The 23,750-nt window shown below is 36.1% G+C and overlaps 1 protein-coding gene across 4 annotated transcripts in view; it reads left to right on the top strand.

The window, feature by feature from the left end:
* Nucleotides 1-23,750, top strand: part of Kcnq5 (potassium voltage-gated channel subfamily Q member 5) — a 527,081-nt gene that overhangs the window by 426,086 nt on the left and 77,245 nt on the right. For 3 of the 4 annotated variants that reach the window (XM_047559117.1, XM_047559116.1, XM_047559115.1), the window contains exons 4-6: nt 8,801-8,976; nt 9,238-9,363; nt 21,541-21,651. In XM_047559117.1, the coding sequence (XP_047415073.1) occupies nt 8,801-8,976; nt 9,238-9,363; nt 21,541-21,651 (413 nt within the window). The remainder of the gene's footprint in view (nt 1-8,800; nt 8,977-9,237; nt 9,364-21,540; nt 21,652-23,750) is intronic. The other variant, XM_047559119.1, reaches the window with a different exon arrangement.

The following is a 23,750-nucleotide window of genomic DNA, read 5'->3' as shown; positions in this document are numbered from 1 at the left end:
GGCTGGCCTTACTGCCCGCCTACATGCCTATTGGCTGGTCATTATCTTAGGTGAAATTTGCCAAAAGAGAATGAAATGCAAGTACTCTGGAATCAGACAGCTATGAGTTTTGTTCTGGACTCCTTTTACTAGCTAAATGACTTTGGATAAGATTCTTGAACTTTCTTAGTATCAATTTTCAGATGTATAAAAGTGTAGGGAGAGGTAGATACAAATATGGATAATTCTTTTTTTTTTTTAATTGAGAAGTTAACATGATGTGAGGCACACTAAAGCAGACTAAGGACTTCATGTGTATTATCTCATTTAATCCTCACCATAGCCCTATGAGAAAAATGGTTCTACTCTCTATTTATAGGTGAGAACTCCAAGGCTCAGCACAATTTATAGACCTAAGATCAAACAATTAGCAAAGGAGAGAACTAGGAACTCCTGTGCTGTCTCACATGAACTCCACAATCATAATCTCTCTGCCTCCTTGAAGGGCAATTATGGAGAAGTAATGAAATAAAGTCTGTGTACTGAGGACCCTTGAGGCCTCCTATATCAGAAGTACTCAAAAAGTGTAGCCTATTTCCCTTCTCTCTCCCCACAACTGACTAAATAAATTACCTTGGCCAATGCTAACCTTCCAGAACCACAGCTTCTCATTTTAAAGAAATAATAGTTCTCCCTTTTCTCATTACAAAGTAGTACAAACTTGCTGTAGATAATTTTGGGCAAAAGACATACATGTAAAAAAAAAACTAAATTTTACATCATCCCACCACCCAAAGACAATCACCATTAACATGAAAAAATGTGTACTTATAGCATTCATTCTTATATGTACTATAAGAATATGTAATTCATTTTAGGGGTAAAATTGAAATCATCCTATGCATCCAGTTGTATAATCAATTCTCTTACACAGTGACATATTGGAAACATTTTATCTCATCAATATTCTTATAAACCATGATGTTTTGTCATAGTAATAATAAGTTAGCAAAAATTTATGTGTTAGCACTTGTTTAATTCTCAAAACAGCATAGTTACTTTTATTACCCTCGTTTTACAGAAAAAGTAAGCCAGAGAGATTCAGTTAACTCAAGTGCCCAGCTAATAAGAGGGTTAGAATTCAGGCAGAACTCTACAGTCCTTGCTCTGAAAAAGAAAAACCATATTGTTTTCCATTAATACACTTTTATTGGAAATTTAAGTTGGTTCTAATTATTATATTATTAATAATAGTGTAATAAGCATGCTGATGCATACCTTTATTTGGCATCTACAATTTTTCATTAGAATAAATTCCTAGAATTAAAATTACCAAAATAATACATATCCACATTAATACCTTTGGCAAATAATGCCAAGTTGCTCCCACACACACCAAAAAGAAAAGAAAAGAAAAAAGAAAGAAGAAAGAAAAAAGACACTTTATTATTATAGAAAATCTTCATGAAAGAACTTTCTATTCTCCTCCTTTCCGATATTAACATGATTTTAAAGTTTGTTAGCTTGATAGAGTAAAATGGTAACTTATTACTACTTTAAATTTCAAAACTAGAAACTATAAACTTCTATATATTTATTGGCCGCTTTTACTTCTTCCTAAGATAAATTTGTGTTCATGCCTTCTATACAATTTTCTTCTACCATGTTTTCTTATCACCTTTTTCATATATTAACACTTTATCTGTTATCATATATATTAAAAATTTTTCCAAGTTTATTTTTTGCATCTCAGTCTGTGTGGGTTTTTTTAACACAGAGAATTTTTAATTTTCCCATATTTGTGGCTTAGATTCGCAACTGCAAAATGCAAAAAAAATTATATTCTAGTTTTTTGCTTATTACTATAAGAAAACAAGTCATCAAATAATTCCATTCGAGATGTTCTGAACAACTGTAGTATAATAATTACTAAGTTAGGCAGTGATGGTATAAGAAAATTAATAAAGCACTTCTTCATGCTGTCAGTTTCTTATGGTCTACTATAGAAGACACCAGAAGTGAATAGACTACTACAACAACAGTGAGCAGTGTTACAACCAAAGGGTACCTCAGAGCTCTGGGCACTAGTGATGTGAAAACAGGTTTCTTCAATGAGTTGTGCTGAGTTCCAGAAGCAAATACAAGTTAAACAGACAGCAAAGGGAAACACTTTCTAGGCAGAGCAGTTGCATTTTGTAGACTTTGAATGACAGCAGAATTTGACTTGGTTCTAGAAATCATTCTAAGTGATTCAGTAAGTTTGTGAGTCTACTTCTTAATACCTTACAAGACTGTATTTCACATTTCCTCTGGGCTGCTTAAAATCAATAACTGTTTCTTCACTATTTCTCAACTTGTTCACTACTGTCTCCTTTGGAAGAGGCAGACTTTAGGGCTCAAGGTTTGCATGGATTTTTATGCAATTTAGTGCTCCTACTTATTTATTAGCAGTTCTATTTCTTTCTCTGGCCCCATTTTCTCTTGATACATCTATAAAAGTACCATCTGTTCTTAGCATCGTTTTATTTCTGCTTTATTCTCCCTGCACTCTCTCTTCCCTAAATGCTTTATGTGATAACAATTTATTCTTGATTTGTTTTCCACCTGCTTTCACAGCCTCCTCCTTTCTCTTCCCCCAATTCATCCTGCCCTGGATTCTCTCTATCCACATAGTGGAACAGGATAACTCTTAAAAGCACAGCTTTGGAGTCAGGTAAGGGCCAACCTGATGGTCTATGGATGCTGGGCCTTGATTTTTTGACCACTGCAAGCCTCACTTTCTCCATTTGTGAGAAGGATATAGGTTTTTTATAAGTCTATTTTGTTTATTTATTTTTTTATGTGGTGCTGAGGACTGAAACCAGTGCTTCACACATGCTAGGCAAGTGCTCTACCACTGAGCTACAACGCCAGCCCCAGAAGGATATAATCTTAATAATATCTGCAACATACAGTTGTCCGAAGGATTAAATGAAATAGTGTATATCAGGGTTTCTCAGCCTTGATAGTAGTTACATCTGAAGCTGAGTCATTCTTTGTTCTGGGGATGGTTCTAGGCATTCTAGGTTATTCGGCAACAACACTTGCCACTGACCACTAATGCCAGTTGCAACTCCCCCTCCACTTAGAGCAACCTAATGTGTCTTCAGACTGCCAAATGACCCTGAAAGGCAAAATTGTACCCCTCCAGAACCATTGAAGTACATAAACATTTAATATGTTTCCTGGTACATAGCAGCGACTTGATGAATGGTCGGATAGATGAATGATCATTTGAAACATGGGTCTAATATAATGGTTGCCACTCTGTGTTAACTACTTAATACATAAATAGATAAACAAATGAACTGGAAGCCATTCAGAGAAGCTGAGAGCTTTCTAACAGAAGTTGTGTACTACAAAAAGCATCTACTATTAGGTGAGCTGCAAGTGCTGTCTGTAGTTTATGCCATATACTAAAATGTAATAGCCTCACAAAACACAAGGCTCCTACATTTAAAAAATATTTTAGATGATTAACTATTTTCACATTATAACCTACCCTCCCAATTCAATATATATGTACTCTATATATTAATGAATAATAACCATAACTTACATTTCAGTAAAATTTAGTACTAAATGTTGAGGTGATTCTTTAATTAACTTACATAAGTATTTTAGGTTGATACCCCAGTTATTAAACCATATATGTGGTAAGAGAACAAAGCTCAAGCTCTCTAAACTCATTCTATGACTTTCACATTGCAGGGACTATTCTAGGTCCTTGGGATCCAAGTGTTTAGTGATCCATACCTGTATTGTTTAAAGTATCAGACCACAAAAGCAATAAATATATAAACACAAAAGTAAAGGTTACTCATAGTTTTTAAAATATTAGCCTAGGAAACACTCTAGGTGTTACTGATAGCAAACCTCCAGTAAACGACTGGAACCAACTGGAAACATTTTTGCAACTGCATTCACTACTTGCCATTTGGGTGCTCATCTATGATTTTCATTTTACTGAACTCTGACTTTCTTCTCTGATCTGAATTACAATGAGGGTATTAAATCAAATCTGTTGTTACCTCTGCATATGCTGTGACTTCAGATATTTAGACTATGATTCACTACAGGAATAATTTCTTAAATTGTCTCTAACATTGTTCTTTTACTTTATATAGTTTTTCTCTAATGAATTAACTTCATAGCACTCTTCTCTTGCATCTATCACATAAAGTTTATTTTAAAATAATAATACAATATATGTTTTGTATGCCTCTTTTTATTTTAATCTACACAGTGGACCTATAGAATGCTTAACTCACTAGGTTTTTATAAGGATTAAGAAAGATAATGTCTTAGAACTGTAGAAAAATGCCAGGCACAATAGTAATTTTTCAGTGCTACATTTTCTGCACCTCTACTAGCTATTTACTTATTTCTACTGTTCCAAATATTTTGATATTGTAAATGAAGTATTTTAATTCTTTCTCTCCTTTGTATGCTTGGGAGGCTGAAATATTACAATAAAATTTTAAATTTTATATGTGTGTGTATACACATATATACTGATACACACACACACACACACACACACACACACACACACATATATATCCAGCAGGCCATATAAAAAACCCTTTTTTGTATGCAAGTCACTAGTCTCAGGAATAAATTCCTCCAAATGATGAAAACCATGAGTTGATTTACACAGAACTCTTTAACTTTGTTTCTAATTTCCAAAGATATATTCATTGTTATGAAATTCTAACACAACAAAAATTAATAATGTGGAAAGCGAAAAGTCCTTTTTTCTACATATCACCCTAACCCTCTACCCCTACAGATAAAGAATGGTAATAATCTGTATATATTCTCATTTGTTTTTCCTAGTCATATACTAATACAAATGTTTTAATAAGATCACATCGTATATTCTGTTTTGCAACTGGCTTTTTCGAATGTTTTATTAATGCATCATAGTTATACATGATAGGAGAGTTCATTTTGACATATTCATGCATGCATAGAATATAATTTGCTACATCTCAGTCCCTCGTACTTCCTCTTTCCCTGCCCTCCTCCCTCTCCCTGTTCCCCTTCCTCTATATTACTGGTATCCTATTTATTTACAGTTTTTTTTTTAAATTAGTGCTTTATAGATATACATAAAGATAGAATTCACTGTGGTATATTCATTTATGTACCTATCGTAATTTGGTCAATCTCACTCCATAGTTCCTCCCTTTTCCTGTCCCTCCTTCCTCCCCCTCAATCCCCTTCCTCTATGTTACTGATCTTCCTTCTGTTTTCATGGGATTAACCACCCTCTTCCCCACCCCTTATTTTCCTCTAGCCCCTTATATGAGAGAAGACATTTGACCCTTGACTTTTTGAGTCTTACTTATTTCATTTAGCATGATATTCTCCAGTTCCATCCATTTACTAAATACCATAATTTTATTTGTCTTTTTGGCTGACTAAAACTCCATTGTGTACATATGTTTATCCACTCATCTATTGCTGGGCATCTGGGCTGATTCCATAACTTGGCTATTGTGAATTGCACTGCTATAAATACTGATGTGCCTGTATCATTATAATATGCTGCTTTTAGTTCTTTTGGATAAATAGCAAGGAGTAGGATAGCTAGGTCATACCACAGTTCCATTCCTAGTCTTTTCAGGACTCTCCCTAATGCTTTAAAGTGTTTGTACTAATTTGTAGACCTGCCAATAGTGCATGAATACACCTTTTCCCTGCCTCCTCCCCAGCATTTCTTATTATTTATATTCTTGATGACTGTCATTGTAACTAGAGTTAGAGAAATCTCAGTGTAGTTTTTACTTGCTTTCCCTGATTGCTAGAGATGTTGAACATTTTTTCCAAATATTTGTTGGTTGTTTTCCATCTTTTGAAAAATATCTGTTGACTTCTTTTGCCCATTTATTGATTGGGTTATTTGAGGTGTTTTGGTGTTATGTTTCTTGAGCTCTTTATATACTCTGAATATTAATCCCTTGTCTGAGGAGTTAGCTGGCCAAGATCTTCTCCTATTCTGTAGGCTCTCTCTTAATACTCCTTCGCTGTGTAGAAGTTTTTTGATTTAATGCCATTCCACATTTTAATCCTTGGCTTTTTTCTTGAACTTTAAGAAAAAAGTCAGTGACTGCACCAGTATGTTGGACTGTTGAACCTGTTTCCTTCTAGCAGTTGCAGTGTTTCAGGTCTAATTCCTAGGTCTTTAATCACTTTGACTTGACTTTTTTGCAGGGTGAGAACTAGGGATCTAGTTTCATTCTTCTGCATGTGAATATCCAGTTTTCTTAGCACCATTTGCTAAAAAGGCCATCTTTTCTTCAACATATGGTTTTGGCACCTTGTCAAGTAAGACAAGACTTTAACTATGTGGATTTTTCTCTATGTCTTTTATTCTATTAGCCTTCATAACTGCTTTGAGGCCAATACCATACTGTTTTTATTACTATAACTCCTTAATATAATTTGAGATAAGGTATTGTGATGCCTCTTGCATTTCTCTTCTTGCTCAGTACCATTTAGCTATTTTGGATCTTTTATCCTTCCAAATGAATTTTAGAATTGTTTTTTTCTGGTTCTATGAAAAATGTCATTAGTATTTTGATGGGATTGAATCTGTATATTGCTTTTGGTAGTATGGCCATTTTGACAATATTATTTCTGCTTATCCATAACTATGGGAGATCTTTCCATTTTCTTAGGTCTACTTCAATTTATTTCTTCATGTTCTATGGTTTTCACTATAGTGGTCTTCCAACTCCTTGGTTAGATTCCCAAGTTTGTTTGTTTGTTGAGATTATTGTGAACTGGAATAATTTTCCTGATTTCTTTCTCAGCAGATTGATTATTGAAGTATAGGAAAGCTGTTGATTTTTTTTTTTTGTATGTTGATCTTGTGTTTTAATTAGCTTTTGCATCACTGTGACCAAAAGAATGACAAGAATAATGTAGAGGAGGAAGGAATTTTTTGTTTTGGCCCGTGGTCAGAGGTTCAGTCCACTGATGGTTAACTCCATTTCTCTGGACCTAAGATGAGGCAGAACATCATAGAAGAAGGGCATGGCAGAGGAAAGCAGCTCAGAACATGGCAGCCAGGAAGTGGAAAGAGGGCTGTGCTCACCAAGGGCAAAATATAAACCCCAAAGTCACACCCCCCAGTGGTCCGCCTCCTCCAGCCCCACCCTATCTGCCCACAGTTACCACCCAGTCAATCCATATCATTTGATTAATCCGCTGATTAGATTATGCCTCTCATAATTTAATCATTTCACCTCTGAAAATTCTTGTTTCACATGAACTTTTGGGAGACTTTGCATATCTAACCCATAAGATCCTGTATCTTGCAACTTTGCAGAATTTGTTCATCAGTTCTAGAAGTCTTCTGGTGTAGGTTTTTTGGGTCATCTACATACAAGATCATGTCATTAACAAAGAAAAAGGACTTTTATTCTTTTAAAATATATTCTCCATGTCTGTATCAACCCATTTAGTTCCTTATTATTTCCAACAGTTGCCTAGAGCAGGAACTCAAGGATGCCTTTGGGACTCTCTGGTATCTACCCACAATATTACGTAGTTTAGATCTGACTGGGAAAAGCCCTTTGATGCATGCACTGTCAATCACAGACCCTCTTCCTCCATGCACTGGCCCAAAAAGGGGCACCCACAGAGTGATTCAGAAGATCTTGGCAATTGGCACCAAGAGACCAGATGTTTCTGAGTGCAGGTAGAAGGATGAGCTGAATGAATTATACATGTTCAGACAACAGCCAATCCTGAGAATCATGGAAACATGACAAATGCAACACCCTTGAAGTGGAACTCTTTCTTTGGAGAGTGGAAGTGCAGTCATGCACAACTCTCTTGAAACAGGAAAGAAATTTTATTTGAAGATGTTAAGGTCAAGCTAAGGAATTAAAATAGCTACAGGAGGTCATTCATCCCCACTTCATTTTTCCACTTCAAAATCTATTTCACATCACTCAGGTATTTACTCAGGGAGTGATTAAGTCCTCTTTTAAATTTTCTATGCTTTCATTAGCTGTTCTTTGTCTCTTTTTTGCTTACAAAAGGGCCAATATCTTTAAGCCAAATGTCAACATGTCAAATATTAAACATCCATTCCCATGCAATGCAGTGTTTATAATGATGTACTCTATTATAACAAATGTAATATTATTCAATTTGTGCACCAGACTTTCACACACTAACAGACCAGGTATAAAGAGTACTGTATTGAGAAAGTCTGAGTGTTCAGTTTAGTCTAGGCCTTTGTTTAACAGTATGCAAAACTGCAGACTTCACAACATTAGGAATTTGGGACATAAAAGAGATACAAACTGTTTGGCAAAAAAATAAGAGACATTATACCAAGTAAGCAGCATTTTTACACCTGGGTGGGTTGTGATGCCTCTACCACATAAAACAGGGAGCTGCATTATTGGGGGCTGATGTAGGAGCTCCTTTCTGCAGAAAGGAATGCTAATAGGAAGACTGCCTGGCAGACTCAGCTTCTGGAAACACTGAACTTCCTCAAGGCCATTGTCGAGTTCATTAAAGGTTACATAGTATGTAGTTCAAAATTCCATGGGTAAAGCACCAAGTGACCAAAAGTCAGAACTGTTCTCTGCCTTTTCACTCTTCAATCATCAGGGAACCCAAGTAGCTGTAGGCGAGACTAGGGTTCAAGATCTGTTTATTTGTGCTTCAAACAGATCCAAGAGAACCTTTTGGAACTATTGTTTTGAGAAATTAAAATGTCATGCAACTGATGGCTCTCTCAACCTGTTTCTTTCAGATACCATTGTTCTTATTGCTTCAATAGCAGTTGTTTCTGCAAAAACTCAGGGTAACATTTTTGCCACGTCCGCACTCAGAAGTCTCCGTTTCCTACAGATCCTCCGTATGGTGCGCATGGACCGGAGGGGAGGCACTTGGAAATTACTAGGTTCAGTGGTTTATGCACATAGCAAGGTAAGATTTGTTTTCTGAGTTTTAGAACAAAATTCTTGAAACATTTTTGTTGATAACTGTAATATTTAATAAACCTATCACAAGCAAGCTTAGTCATTTCAGAAGTTAGTTAAAGCAATTTAGGGACATAGTGGGTAGTAGATTATTTAAAGAACATCCTAAATATCCAAGAAATAGTAAAGTGAGCGGAATTATGCGTAGATTTTCCCCCTTTTTTCAGTTTTTTGCCTCTAAAAAATCTTTCATTCCTTTTATATCTAGGAATTAATCACAGCTTGGTACATAGGATTTTTGGTTCTTATATTTTCATCTTTCCTTGTCTATCTGGTGGAAAAGGATGCAAATAAAGAGTTTTCTACGTATGCAGATGCTCTCTGGTGGGGCACAGTAAGTAAAAAAAAATCTGTTTTTATTTCTTGGATATCATGAAATGTTTCTTTTGAATACTATGTAATGGCTCCTATGAATGGTTTCAATGAAAATATAAACTTCCAAAAGGGAGGTATGTGAAAATATATATATTACTTATAATTGTCTTGAGATCTTCCAGGCCTCTGATCCAACAAAGTTCTCTCATAAATTATCATTTTATCATTAATATTTTTCCAGTACCGGGATTGAACCCAGAGGCATACCCAGCCCTATTTTTATTTTTTATTTTGACACAGGGCCTCACTATGTTTCTGAGTCTGGCTTTGAGTTTGTGATCCTCCTGCCTCAGCCTCCCAACTAGCTGGAATCATTAATGCTTCTTGAGGGTTAGATTGTTGCCAAAATAAAATATATCATTTTTTCAATGGTGATTAAAAATTGATAGTCTTATTTCTGTGTTTTAACCTTAGGAAGCACAGATATACATTGTCAATTGTTGCATTGATCTTCTACTCATCAAAAAAGGCACTGGGCTCGAATCTCAGCACCACATATAAATAAATGAATAACATAAAGGTCTATCAACACCAAAAAAAAATTTTTTAAAAGGTTATCAGGAGTTAAAAAAGTAAATGGTTACTGAATGAAAGTTAGAAGCGTAAAATAGATCACCAGAAAAGAAAGAAAGAAAAAAAAAGAAGCTGAAAATCCACCTGTGAGATCAGCAGTTACATACAATTGATTTCAAAACTTCAAACTCAAAATCCTACTTTTCCTTTACATTTTTATTGAGAATAATTTTCCAAACAAAGTAAAATCTTGATACAGATAGAAAATAAACAAATGCTAATCATTGTATTCAACTCTTTTAAAAAATTTTAAGTCATTACAACATTTGTTGTAAGATGTTACAATTAATTCAAATACCAAAGAACAAAGACATCTAAAGATCAGGAAAATTGAAATGATGTACAAATAGAAGCAAACCTGTTTTTTTCTATACTATTGGAAATAAGCCAGTTGAACCTCCACTAGACATAATTTATTTATATGTCTATAGAAAAAAATTATTTTGCATTGCTACCTGTTATCTACAACTTACAGAGTTGTAAAATAGCTAAAACCATGAAAGGTGCAGGGCCCCATAAAATCAAAATTTAATAAACTGGATCCAATAACTAAACAACACATAGTTATCCTTTGAAGCAAAAAATTTCCCTACATTATAAAGAATTTATAAAACAGTCATTGAACTTGTGCCCTAACAAGAATTTCACAGGATATAGGAGTGCTTTATGCAATATATAAATTACATTTCTTTTGATTTTATTCTTAAGACATTCCAATGGGGAGTTATGTGGAAATATACAGCATTTATAATTTTGTAAAGAATTTCCACTGTCTTTGCTCTATCAAAGAAAGGTTCTTTTATAAATCATCAATAACATTTTTTTGAGTGCTAGATTGTTGCAAAATAAAAACATACCACTTTCATAAACAGTGATGGAAACATTTTTTGATTTTTGTTTTGTTTTTTGTGGAGCACAGATTGAAGTTACCAATTGTTCCTTAGGCCACCATCACAGGTTCAACAGCAAAACATAGGACTTCCTGCCTGCAACAAAGAAAATGTATCAGGGCTGAATTAAGCAGAACTTGGCATATTTGTGGGTTGCATAGAAGCAATAAAATGAATAAAAATCAAAAATACATTCACCTAAAGATTAGGACTTCTTAAAATTATCTGAGCAAATGTTTACAAGATTGTGTCATTGGTAACAAAGTATTCTGTTGCATTAATAATTTGGTTTCCAACTCCTCTTCCCCACCCACAAGCAGTAATAGACATTTTGAAAGGAGAAGAGTGGAAAACCAAAAGAGAGCAGTCATCTGACATTCTTAAAATACTTTTTATAAGTAGAGAGCAAATGAAAATCTGTTACTCGTGGTAGGATTAACTGTGTAAACTGAGAAAACAGAGACTTTTCTTGCCTGGGAAGGGAAAGCTGTATCCTCCCAGTTTTTGAAGCAATGGCTTGAATTCAAGCTTAGTTTTTGCTTCTCTTAGATAATTCTAATGTCTTTCAACTACAGAAGTATTCATGTGCACCTTTCCCACTTGGTCCAACAAAGGTTCATTTCTAAATCATCAATAGTATTTTCTGAGTCCTAGGTTGTTGCATTGGTCTGCAGTTATTGGGGAGTTCAGCCTGGCAGCTCTCTGTGCTTCCTTCCATTAGTCTTCTCTTTCTCCTTATTACTAATAAGAAGTGCTGTACTGTGTATTAAACAGTGTGTGGGAAACTCTTTCTATACCTCTCACTTAGTTACCAACTACTTTCTTCTGCCAGAGTAACACACATAACAGGTTTGCAAAGGTCATAATCTATGACTTTCAGGGGGAAGCAACATGTTTTCAATGATTTCCATTTCAGCAGTGCTGTTTTGACTGACATTTAACTTATACTTAACAGGTATCTAAATGCCTTAATTTGTTTCTGTTTAAAAACTCTAGCCTTGATATGAGAGTAAAAATTTCTTATATATCAATCTTCTTAAAAAAAAAAAAAACCTTTTTGGTACACAGCAGGTTTGTTGATACTGAGTCATTAATGAAATTTTCTGAAGCCTAAAAAAACATGAGAAGTAAGAAAGAGGACTTATTATTTCTATTCATTATAAGAAGAATATATACTAGGTCATAGTGTTAATTAAAATAAATTTAGACTATTATATCTTATGTTATTTTATGTAAATAAAACATTCATAAAAGGTTTGTCTAGATAATTTTTAATTAAAATTGTCCAGATTAGCCAGGTATGGTGACTCACACCTGCAATCCCAGTGACTCAGGAGGCTTAGGTAGGAGGATCACAAGTCACAAGTTCAAAGCCAACCTCAGCCTTGCTTAGCAAGACCTTCAGCAACTTAGTGAGACCCTGTCTCAAAATAAAAAACACAACAAAAAAAGAATTGGGTATGTAATTCAGTAGTAAAGTACTCCTGAGATCATGCTCAATATAAAAAAAAAAGTCTAGTTTGCATGTAATGAGCACCTTAATAACTATAGAAGTATCAAATTAAATAGGAAAATGAAAGAAAACATCCTGAGTTGGAGTATTTCTAAGTACTTGGCTTTAGCAAAAAAAAAAAAAAACTTTATTAAAAGAGTATAAAGTATCAACATAAAGTACCAAAATGTATTTCATTTTCTACAGATACAGGCTGCCAGTGAATTCCAAGTATTAAATATAAGCTCCTTCCATTAAGATTATGAGAACTGTCCCCAAGACAAATTTTGGGGAGTACTATGGTGTGACCAGCCCCGCTCACAGCAAATAACAAGAACTTAGATCCTTGAAAACAGCTCCATACTAGAGAATGAAGGCATCTAGTTCAGAGATTAACTTAGGTAACAGGTAAAGAGGCCTGGTACCAAGAACATATAGCAAGTGCCCAAAGATGGCAGCTATTGCTGGTGTAGACATCACTGTTGCGGATGTTCATTGGAGGGATCTTTACAACCAAAGAGACAAAATAGAACCATGGGTTTCATTGCAGACCCACCATTTAAGCACAGAGGAGGCTTGGGAATTGAAGGTTGTGATGAAAAGATGTTCTGGGATCTGAAGTGGGTAACTAAAAGGGCCTGTGACAGACAGTGGATGAGGGGTGAGCAGAAGTGACTGCCAGCTGAGGCACTGGTAGCTCCTGCAAAAGAGAATCTTCTGGGTGCTAGGTGGAGCTCCGTTTAATGTTATTTCCTGTTATTTTCCCTCTTAATTGCTTCAGATTTATTCTGAACTCATTTAAGAATGAATTTTCCTGAAGTTATTTTCTATTATTATTCCCTCCTTTCCTGTTATTATTTTTTCTCCTTTTGATTTTCTTTAAATTTATTCTAAAATAACTTGGAATTGGATTTTCCTGAAGCAATTTTTTTCTGGTAACGAACTGTTCTAGAAAACCAGTTTTTTTTTTCTTCTTCTCTCTATTTGCTGCTATTCTTGTAATTAAAATAGTGTTGTTGGTTTAAAAGAAAGATGCATGCAGCAGCAGATAGTGTAAATCTGATCTTGAGCAAACATCTGCATACAGACTCCACTTGAGACTATGTGAGACTATGATTACCTCACTCATATAGAAAAATTTTACATCAACGAGATTTAGTTTCAGAATTCATGCCAAAATCCTTATAATCTCAAAGCAAGCTGTATGTGTAATGTAATGCACTATGCACTCAACAAGTTGACATCCCAAATATGCACTTTCATTCCCCTGCAGTAAGTTTTCCAGCCATCAATTCCCTCCTAGGAAATATACCAACTGAGGCCTGTGGCACACCAAACGCTCTTTGGTATCCACAGGATTCTGTTCTCACCATTGTCTGAATGCTTGCAAAGTGTTCAATGTGTTCATTCCAAAGTATTTTATGGCCGTCGTATTTGAAATTATAATGGCATGCTTCATTTCATATTATTGCATAAGCTTATGATATATGGTACAGAAAGAAAGATGGATGGTCCTATTAAAATGGAATAGAATGCCTTAGAAAAACTCAATAAATGCAAAATTCTAAAAATTGTGTTGCTGTGAAACCAAAAGTGAGCATACAATTACACAGGGGGAAATCCTAAATATCTAGAACTCTATACTCAGATGTCTCCACTGTGTTCTTGCTTCACTAAAAATACAACTTATGAAAAAAACATTAAAATTAAGAAAAATGATTCATTATGGTGAAGTTTATGCAAGGAAAATGAAGCATATCGCCAACTGCAAACTATGCCTTTCATCAAGAATATTAGGAAATGAATGTACATTTGTGTGTTTCAGGTTAAAATAAAATATTTAACATTTATCTCTTTGTGATTATGTACTTTAATCAAATTTCTGACTAAGTGGCCAATTAATCATCACAGAAGTTTCAATCAGAAAAGCTTCTCTTTATACTATCATGCATTAATACATAATCTCAGAAAATCATCTCACCTACAAAAAATAACAGGAGTCTCATAAGAACATTTATTTTACATTAATTCAATTGCACTGTGGTTCAGTTCATTCCCTTGAAATACATTTGCTATACAGAGTAAAAGTCTATTGTATGGTGATTCACTATATCTTAGAAGGGAATTAAATGCCTTGACTCAGGGATTATCAAAATGTATTAGTAAAAGGAGAACACATTAAACAATTACAATTCAGTTCTTTCTGTCTTCATGAGCCCACCCAGTCCCTGTCATTCCCACCCAGCCAGCCTATGTGCAGTCATGAAGCATCCTCAGGCTCATCCAAGATGAACAGAGGCATTGAACTTGATTCCAGTACCACTACCCACTGGACTCAACCCTTGCACCCTAAGTCGTGTGCACATGTAGAACTGGCAAGTAATTAACACAGGGCTGATGAAGAAATCTTCAAAGAACAACTATATTACTTACTCTATTTCTGTGTTGGATCCCTAAAGAAACTGGTGTTTCAAGGGATTTGGTTTTTGTTACAATAGTACTCCATTACTAGATTTCTTTTTAATCAAAATCAACACTTTCTCTGTAAGTTCATGCAGTTCACCTTACTATGTTAACTATATACAGTAATTAATAATCACCATCTGTCCTCTGACTGGGAGTTACCTATACACTTGGTGTGGGAGCTGCTACAATACAGAGATGATGAGATACAATAAAACTCATCTTACCATGCCAAACCATCAGGATACTTCCAGGATCTTGCAGATCTGCAAAGAGTTTTTCCAGAAGACAAATCAACTGCCCCATTATCACCCAGTTCAACTGTAAAGTCCAGGTGTGGTTTCCTCTCAACCCCAGAAGAGCTCAGAGGTGGCCTCAAGTTTCTCTGAAACAAACTGCTGTTCCAGAATCTCCTCCAATGTCCTGAAGGGTGTTTAGGTCCTACAGGGGCCTACCTCTCTCTGACTCTGAATCTCCATAAAAGTAATCATTAATGGGTACATCCAAAGTAAGATTCACGAGATTTCTGGAAGACAGAAGTGTTTTATTGTTTAGCATAAGCATAGGAGAGGCAGTCCCAATGGGGCTTCGGCTTCTCACCTTCATTTGTGAAGGATCAACTGATTGACATTAGCAAGACATTTCCAGTGCTAGGAAAAGAAAAGAAACAGCTTTACTGTGCAGCTGTACTGTTCCAAGGAGACTCGCTGGTAGTTCAAGGGAAGCTTCACCTGAAAGTCTGGAAAATCAATCATCTCTATGCAGGGCTTAATCCAAAGATGGCTTTATTGAATGCAGTTGGCCCTTGCCTTAGAAAGCTAGCAGCCAGATCAACCAGATGAGCCATCGTGAATTCCTGGAGAAGATTCGCATCTTTTTATTCTGAGTGCACCTTAGAGACTTCATAATTTTGTCTGGTGTTCTCTCAATTCACATGGTGGAGTCCAGTTGCTCACTTGCATCCACAGAAGTGATGCGCTCTCTGGACAAAAAACAAAGGTAACTCCCACCACCTCCCTCCTTGGCATGGAGGAAACAAACTGCCACCTGTTACCAAATCCTTCCCAGGCCTACCCTGGAGACAAAAAAGTCTCTCTACTGCCAACCAAGAAACTCCCTGTGCTACTTTGACATCAGAACAGAGGAAGTTGTAGAGATCAGGGGATCAGTACTAGCTCTTCAGGTCCCTGCACTCTGAAATGTGGTCATCCCAGAGGCCAGACCCAGAGTGCAGGGAGAAGGTAGGAAGAGTCCTCACCCAGCCAGCAGGACCCTAAACTGCTACACTGTCAGCACTTGAACCAAGAAGAATAATTCAAATGTGTTATTGGAATGTAAAGCAAACCATGAAAGGTAACACTTTTGCTGTGACCAAAACATCAAATTTCACCTTCAGTAGATGATTATTAATAAACTACTATAAAGGATATTTTGCAGAAAAGGTAAAATAATAGTACATTAAAATCTTTCCCACATACTTAAAATTAGAAATCTGTAATAAAATTGTCCTTTTTTTTTTTTTTTTTTGCATTCTTCAAGAAATCAAGTGTCATACTGACACTTCTGGTGACATATTATTAACTTGGCAAATTCCAACTCTGACCATGGATGACCTCTTCTACTCCAGAAGCCTCTTGTCGACTTGTACCTGATGCCCTCTCAGCCTTACAACCCTTTTCCAGGATGATCTTGGAAAGGTTGGCAGAAATCAGATCATGCATGTCATGGTTAGAAGCTTAGAATTTCTTCTTAATTCAACAGATTACCATTAAAATATTTTTTGAGGAGAGTAATGTGTGTAAAGAAGGAAATAGAGGAAGACAAGAACACAAACAGAGAGCAATTAAGAGACCGCTGTAACACCCTGGTCTTCCAGGCTGGCAGTGAAGACAGAGCAAAGGAGATGAATTTGCAATAACTGAAATAAATACAATCAATAGGACTTGCAGATTGTTTCAGTGAGGTGGTGGCAAGAGAAAGGAGTAATTAGGATGCTTCTGAGCTTCTGACATGAGCCCCTGAATGGATAGTGGTACTCTTGATTAAGATGAAAGGTGGGTGCTGGGACTGTAGCTCAGTAGTGGAGCACTTGCCTGGCACATGTGAGACACTGGGTTCGATCCTCAGCACTACATAAGAATAAATAAATAAAATAAAAGTATTGTGTCCATCTACAACTAAAACAATTATTAAGGAAAAAAGATAAAAGGGGAAACATTTGGGAATTCACAGATTGGAAAAAAAACAGGAGTTCAGCTTAAATGACTCTGTGATATCCAAATAAAAATATGAACTGCAGATGTGTGAATTCAAAACTCAGAAGAGTAGCGTGGCTTAGAAGTATAAATCTGGTGTGTTCAGCATGAAAATGATATCTAAATCCACAAGAACTTTTAAGATCACCTGAGAAAAGAGAGAGAAAGGAAAAAAGGAAAAAGAAAGTCCAAGAAAAATAATTTTTAAAAGACCTAAGTCAAACCTTCGGAATCCAATGTCCAAAGATTAGAAGGAGTAGGAGGACCCCATAGATAATGAGCTACCAGAAACACAGGGAAACCATGGAAGTGAAGAGAGAAAAGTGCTCTGAGGAAGGATGGCCCACTCAAATGAATGCTTCTGCAAGGTCTGATGCTAGAGTCTCTCCTTTTATCATTTCTACCTCTCAGAATGATACCCGCCCAGTGTTTTCATCAGCTTTTTCGTTGCTGTAACAAAAAGACCTGACCAGAACAACCATAGAGGAGAAAGGCTTATTTGAGGACTCACAGTTTCAGAGGTCCATAGAAGATTGGCTCCATTCCACGGGGCTCTAAGTGAGGCAGAACATCGTGGCAGAAGAGTGTGGCAGACAGACACAGCTCACATTTCAATCAAGAAGCAGAGAGAGTCTCCACTTTCCAGATACAAAATATATACACAAAGCCAAGCCACAATCCCACCTCGTCCAGCCACACCCTACCACTTCAGTTACCACTCTGTTCATCTCTATCATGGGATTAATTCACTGGGTTAAGACGCTTATAACCCAATCATTTCTCCTCTGAACCTTCTTGCATTGTCTCACATGTGAGCTTTTGGGGAACACCTCACATCCAAACCATAACACCCAGTTAAGATGGCGTGACCTGAGTAATCACTCTCAGGGATTACCCACGGCCACTTATCCCCACCACATTGGTACCTTTTCTCAATCTTCATTCTCCTGGTTCCCTATTACTCTGCAATATCAGGAATTTCCTAATCCTTTGTGACAGTCCTTCTCTTCTTTAGTAGGGTTGCATTCATATAGCAGTTTTTAAATTGTTCTTCTATTATTGAAGAACAACATTCTTCTGACTTCCTTTTCCATCCTTTAAATATCTCTTTTCTGAGGTGTGCTTGGACCTTTCTTTGCTTTCTTTGTAATGTCATTTTTGCACAAAGCTTCAACAATCACTGTGCCTGATTTCAAAACCCAAATATCATGCCAAACCCAATCTTTCTCAAAATCAAGCTCTCATTCTCAAATTCCTGCTAGACTTGGCTACATCAGTCACACTGACATTTAAAAAAAATTATTTGCAAAAACAAACTCTTCACCTTTACTCTAAAACCTTCTCTTTTCCATTGTTGTAATTTTATTTACGCCACAAACATCTTGCCACTTGAACTTTTAAAGTCATTTTTTACTTAGTCTTCCCCTTTACCCCAGACACACAATAAATGTATTTCTATTGAACTTCCTAAACATGTCTCTCTACTTGTCATTTCCATACAGTCTCTTAACTGGTTTCTCCACTTCTCATTTCTCCCTGTTTCAATCCATTCTAAACATTATCTGCTAAAATTTCAATTTTTATAATCATCACTTCAATGCACACTACCTTAAAAACCTTTCATAAGCATTTCCCTTGCTATAAGACAGGAAGCAGAATTCTTATCTCACCACTTAAGGTTTTCACTCATTTATTCAGTTCATATTTACTGAGTGACTACTGCCACCCAATCACTGTACTTGGATTCAGCAGTAAGTAAGACACAGCCACAGCCCATATAATGTTTACATTCTAGCAGGGAAGCCAGTGAACAAGTAAATTTAATCACTAAATACTATTTCAGATACTTATATTATCTATGAATAAATATGAACAGATTAAAGATTTAGGAAACAATTGTCAGGGAATAATAAGGTGACCAGGGATAGTCTGTTAGATTTATTTTTATTTTTAATTGACACATAGCAATCGCACATACATGCACACATACAATGTATAATAATCAGAGCAGGGTAATTGCCATTTCTATTGTCACAGACACATCATATTTTATGTTGGAAGCATACAAAATCCTTTCTAATGTTTTAAAATTTTTGATTGATTATTGAAAACTCTAGTTATTCGACTGTGCTATATAACACATTAGAAGTTACTCCTCCTATTCAACTGCACCCCTGTACCTGCAATCATATATGGTCTTTCTGTGGAGCTGACAATTGAGCAGCTAGCTACCTGAATGGAGACCTTGGAGTAAGAGAAATCCACAAATAAAACAGCAAGTGCAAAGACCCAGAGGCAAGCAAAGGATTGTCATACTGATGAGCAGCAAGGCAGGTGCCATGGAAGCAGTAGGAGATAGAGAGTGGTGGAAGAAGATACCTGAAAAGTGGGCAGAGGCCCAATCTTGCAAAACCCTGCAGGCCTTGAGGAGGAGCTGGGACTTTGTTCTAGGAATATAGGAAGCCTCTGGAGCTGACTAAGAATGAGAGAGAACACCCTCTGATTATCATTTTCAAACACACTCCCTGAGGGGCTAGGGATGTGGCTAAGTGGTAGACCTTGCTTAGCATGTGTAAGGTCCTGGATTTGATTCCCAGGATGGCAAACCAAAATAAAAAGATACTTTTAGTAAATCTATTTAACCTCCTCTTCCATTAGTGCTCTTTGTTTTTATTATATGTTGACAATTTTTTGTTGTATATATTTATGGGGTACAAGAGATGTTATGATTTATGAATATAAAATATAATCCAGTAAAGCTAATTCATGTAACTACCACTTCAAACACTTATCATTTGGGGCGAGAATTTTGAAATTTACTCTCAGCAATTTTAAAATATCCTATACACTATAATTAGCCATATTCACAACATTGTGCAATAAATCTTAAAAAAGAAGAAGAAGATGAAGAAGTCATTCCGTTCTCCCCACCCTGCACCTCTGGTAACTACCACTGTACTCTCTGCTTCCGAGTTCAATTGTTTTAGATTCCACATATAAGTGAGACCAGGTGGTATTTGTCTTTTTGTGCCTCATTTATTTCAGAACATCTCATTTGATGCAGAAAAAGCATTTGACAAAATTCAGTATCATTTCATGATAAAAAAAAAAACTCTCAATAAATTAGGTGAAGAAGAAAGTTACCTTGATACAATAAAGATCAAACGTGACAATCCCATGACTAACATTATATTCAGCAGTGAAAATTTGAAAGTCTTTCCTCTAAGATCCAGAACAAAATAAGAATGCCCTCCTCTTACCACTTCTATTTATTACAGCACTGGAAGTCCTTACCAAGCAATTAGGTAAGAGAAAGAAATAAAAGCCATCCAAACAGGAAAGGAAGAAGTGAAATTATCACTTATTACTGATTACATGATCTTATACATAGAAATCGCTAAAGATGAAACACACATACACACAACCTGTTAGAATGAACAGATTCGGTCCAGTTGCAGAATACAAAATCAACGCACACAATAGTCCCCAGAATTTCTATAAACTAACGAAAAACTTTCTGAAAAAGAAATCAGGAGAATGATCCCATTTGCAATAGACACCAAAAAATGAAGTAAAAACTTGCAAGTTTTTAAATGAGAAGGTGAAAGACCTGTTCACTGAAAACTATAAAATAATAGTGGAAGAAATTGAGGAAGCCACTAACCCTTTTCAAATCTGCCATGCCCCAGCTCAGCTGAACCACTTAGACTTTTCAGAATCTACTGTATGTTCTCACTGCTGTGCTGCTGGTCACCTGTTTCCCCTCCCCAGAGGTCACGCTTGATCATCTCTGCCTCTCAAAATATTACCCCTCCTTCAAAACCTAAATATGATGACATCTCCCCAGTAAAGCCTGCTCAACCTCCAAACTGTTAACAATCAATCTGTTCCTATATTTCTACAGCAGGTTATTTGGGCCTCCATCCCCATCCCTGCCTTGCCCTATTTTATGTTTTAATTATTTGTGTGTGACACACCTCCCCTAATATCTTAAGCCAAAAACTATGTACCTCTCATATTTGTTCCACTACAAATCATGACATGTACCTTGTGCACACCAAGACTTCAGGAAGTGCCTGCCAAGGTAATTAATGGACAGCCTTAATTAACATTAATTATTGTTTGGGGTACTGATCCGGTCCTAAATTCATGGTACTCATTTCTGTATCACTGATGACTATCTACTTACTTAAATAACCTTTCCTTGAATACACTTAGAAAAGATGGAGAGCTGTTATACGGGAGAGCTGTTATACGGGAGAAACAACTATGTAGGTTATTCCTTTCCCTAAACAAAGAGAAGTTCAGTTATGCGTCATGGAAAATTAAAGCACAGTAATAAAATGTGCCAACAAGACTTGTTGAGTAATGATTTAGTGGAAATGTTGCTTTGTCTCCTGTTCATGGGTCCTAACTTCCCTCTCAAGTACTTAAGCTGAAAGTTCTGTTTATTTTGTTTTTAGATTACATTGACAACTATTGGCTATGGAGACAAAACTCCCCTAACTTGGCTGGGAAGATTGCTTTCTGCAGGCTTTGCGCTCCTTGGCATTTCTTTCTTTGCACTTCCTGCCGTGAGTATCTTTGCATCAATAAAGCAGCTTCAATCAGTTTTTAGAGGTTTAGTGGAGTCAGCTTTCACACATTGGTATGCTTGGGAACATATCTGTGTCACTGACAAATATAATTTTTCTAATATAATGTTGACTTTTCTAAATATATCTAGACGGATAATTTATAAAATGTGGTCTTCCCTTGGAAGCAGTTAGACTTTAATACCAGCTAGGTCTTTATGACCAAATAATAATTCAGATGGTATCACCTTTCAGTCAGCATGTTCTCGATACATTTTAAATATTTGTGAAAATTTTAAAAAGTCTTCATTTTAAACTGATTGTTCCAATTTGGTTTATAACATGTGCTACTAAAGAGATGGATATGCACAAGTGGAGTGCGTTCCTCTTCAGATCTATTTGAGTGAAAAACATATGACCTTAAAAGGTTTTAAATGTGTCCAGTGATTTATTCTCTGTCACTGTCATTGATTTTTCTTAATGAGCAGTTTCTGCATCTTATCAGAATAAAGAGCACATTTATCTTCCCCCAAGTTTCTGATTATTTTCTACTTAATGGATGAAGTTTATTTTTTTGATCATTTTATCCTGTTGTTTCTTTGTTGGTAGTTGGAGAAAATATTAGTTTGTCCCTGTTTCAAAGCTCTAACTTTTGTCCCCTCTGCCTGGGGGGTGGGGAGCAGTCAGTGTAATGGAGTGTTGAGGTGGTGGTCACAAGTGTACCTAAGGAACACAGTTGTGTCCTCCAGACACACACAAATGCCATGGCAGAGCCTCTGCCAAGGAGAAACCTGAGCGTACCCTCCAAAGGAAGCCAAGGGAGTGGGAGTCAGATGGGGCTTTCCTGCTCCACAGAGTTTATTTCATGGGGATCCTCCCTGCCTATTAATGAATTCAAATGACATTCTCATCCTTCTCACAGCCAGCCCAGCTCCATATTGATCTGCTGTTTCTTTCTCAGAACACTCAAAATCACAGAAAAGAGATTTAAAAGACTATACACGTGCTTAGCCATTAGACCTGAGTTTGAATTATTTGTCACATACTATATGACTAGTTTGCTAGGGCTGCTATAACAAGTTTCCACAGACTGGTTGTCTTAAATAATAGAAATTTATTGTCTCATGGTTCTTGGAGGATAGAAATCTAAAATCAAGATGTTGGAGGGATTAGTCTCTTCTGAGAGCCATGAGAGAAGCATCTATTCCACGCCTGTCTCCTTGGCTTGAGGATAGCATCTTCTTCCTGTGTGTTCATGTCTTCCATGTCCAAATTTCTTCTTCTTATAAGAACATCAGTCATATTAGATTAGAGCCCACTCTAATGACCTTATTGTAACTTTATTACCTCAGTCAGGGCCCTATTAAATAAGGTTACATTTTGAGGTTTAGAAATTAAGAATCCAACATATGAATTTTGGGGAACATAATTCCATTCAGTGACTTTGAGTATGTTTCTTCATCAATACAATGGAGGAAGAATTGTTGAACCTAGAGAAATTTTGTAAAGAACAACCAATATGAGACAGTAGAATGAATCAGACATAACATTCCTATGTTCACTTATGAATGCACAACCAGTGTAAACCCATGTCATATACAACCATAAAAATGGGAAATTATACTTTATGTATGTATGTATGTATGTACGTATGTACGATATGTCAAAATACGTTCTACTGTCATGCATAACTAAAAAGAACAAATAAAAAATTTTAAAAAACAGTATGATAATGTAAGTCAAGGACTTGTTATGAAGAAAACTTAATAAATGCTACTTTCCTTTATTGCATGAATATAAAAAGACATGTTTCCTGCAAAATGATGACATCAAAGAGAATAAAAAAAAATTCTCACTTATCCAAAGTCAACTCATCTGGCAGTCTGAACAACCTAGAACAGAGCAGAGACTCACTGAACAATTAGATTCCTGCAGGAAAATAGTATAAGAACAGTGAAAAACAGTTTGCAATTTTTTGTTCCTAAAATAATGGCAGACCTAACTGTTAAAGGTGTGTAAAGACCTGGAGCCAATTAGTGTTAGGGTCAACCTGCCCCTAGAAACTGGCTGCCTCCAGCACAGTGAAATGCTTTGTGCCC

This window comes from Sciurus carolinensis, chromosome 7, assembly GCF_902686445.1.
Source record: "Sciurus carolinensis chromosome 7, mSciCar1.2, whole genome shotgun sequence".
NCBI lineage: Eukaryota > Metazoa > Chordata > Mammalia > Rodentia > Sciuridae > Sciurus > Sciurus carolinensis.
Note: the sequence above shows the minus strand (reverse complement) of the source record. Positions and strands in the feature narration are given on the sequence as shown.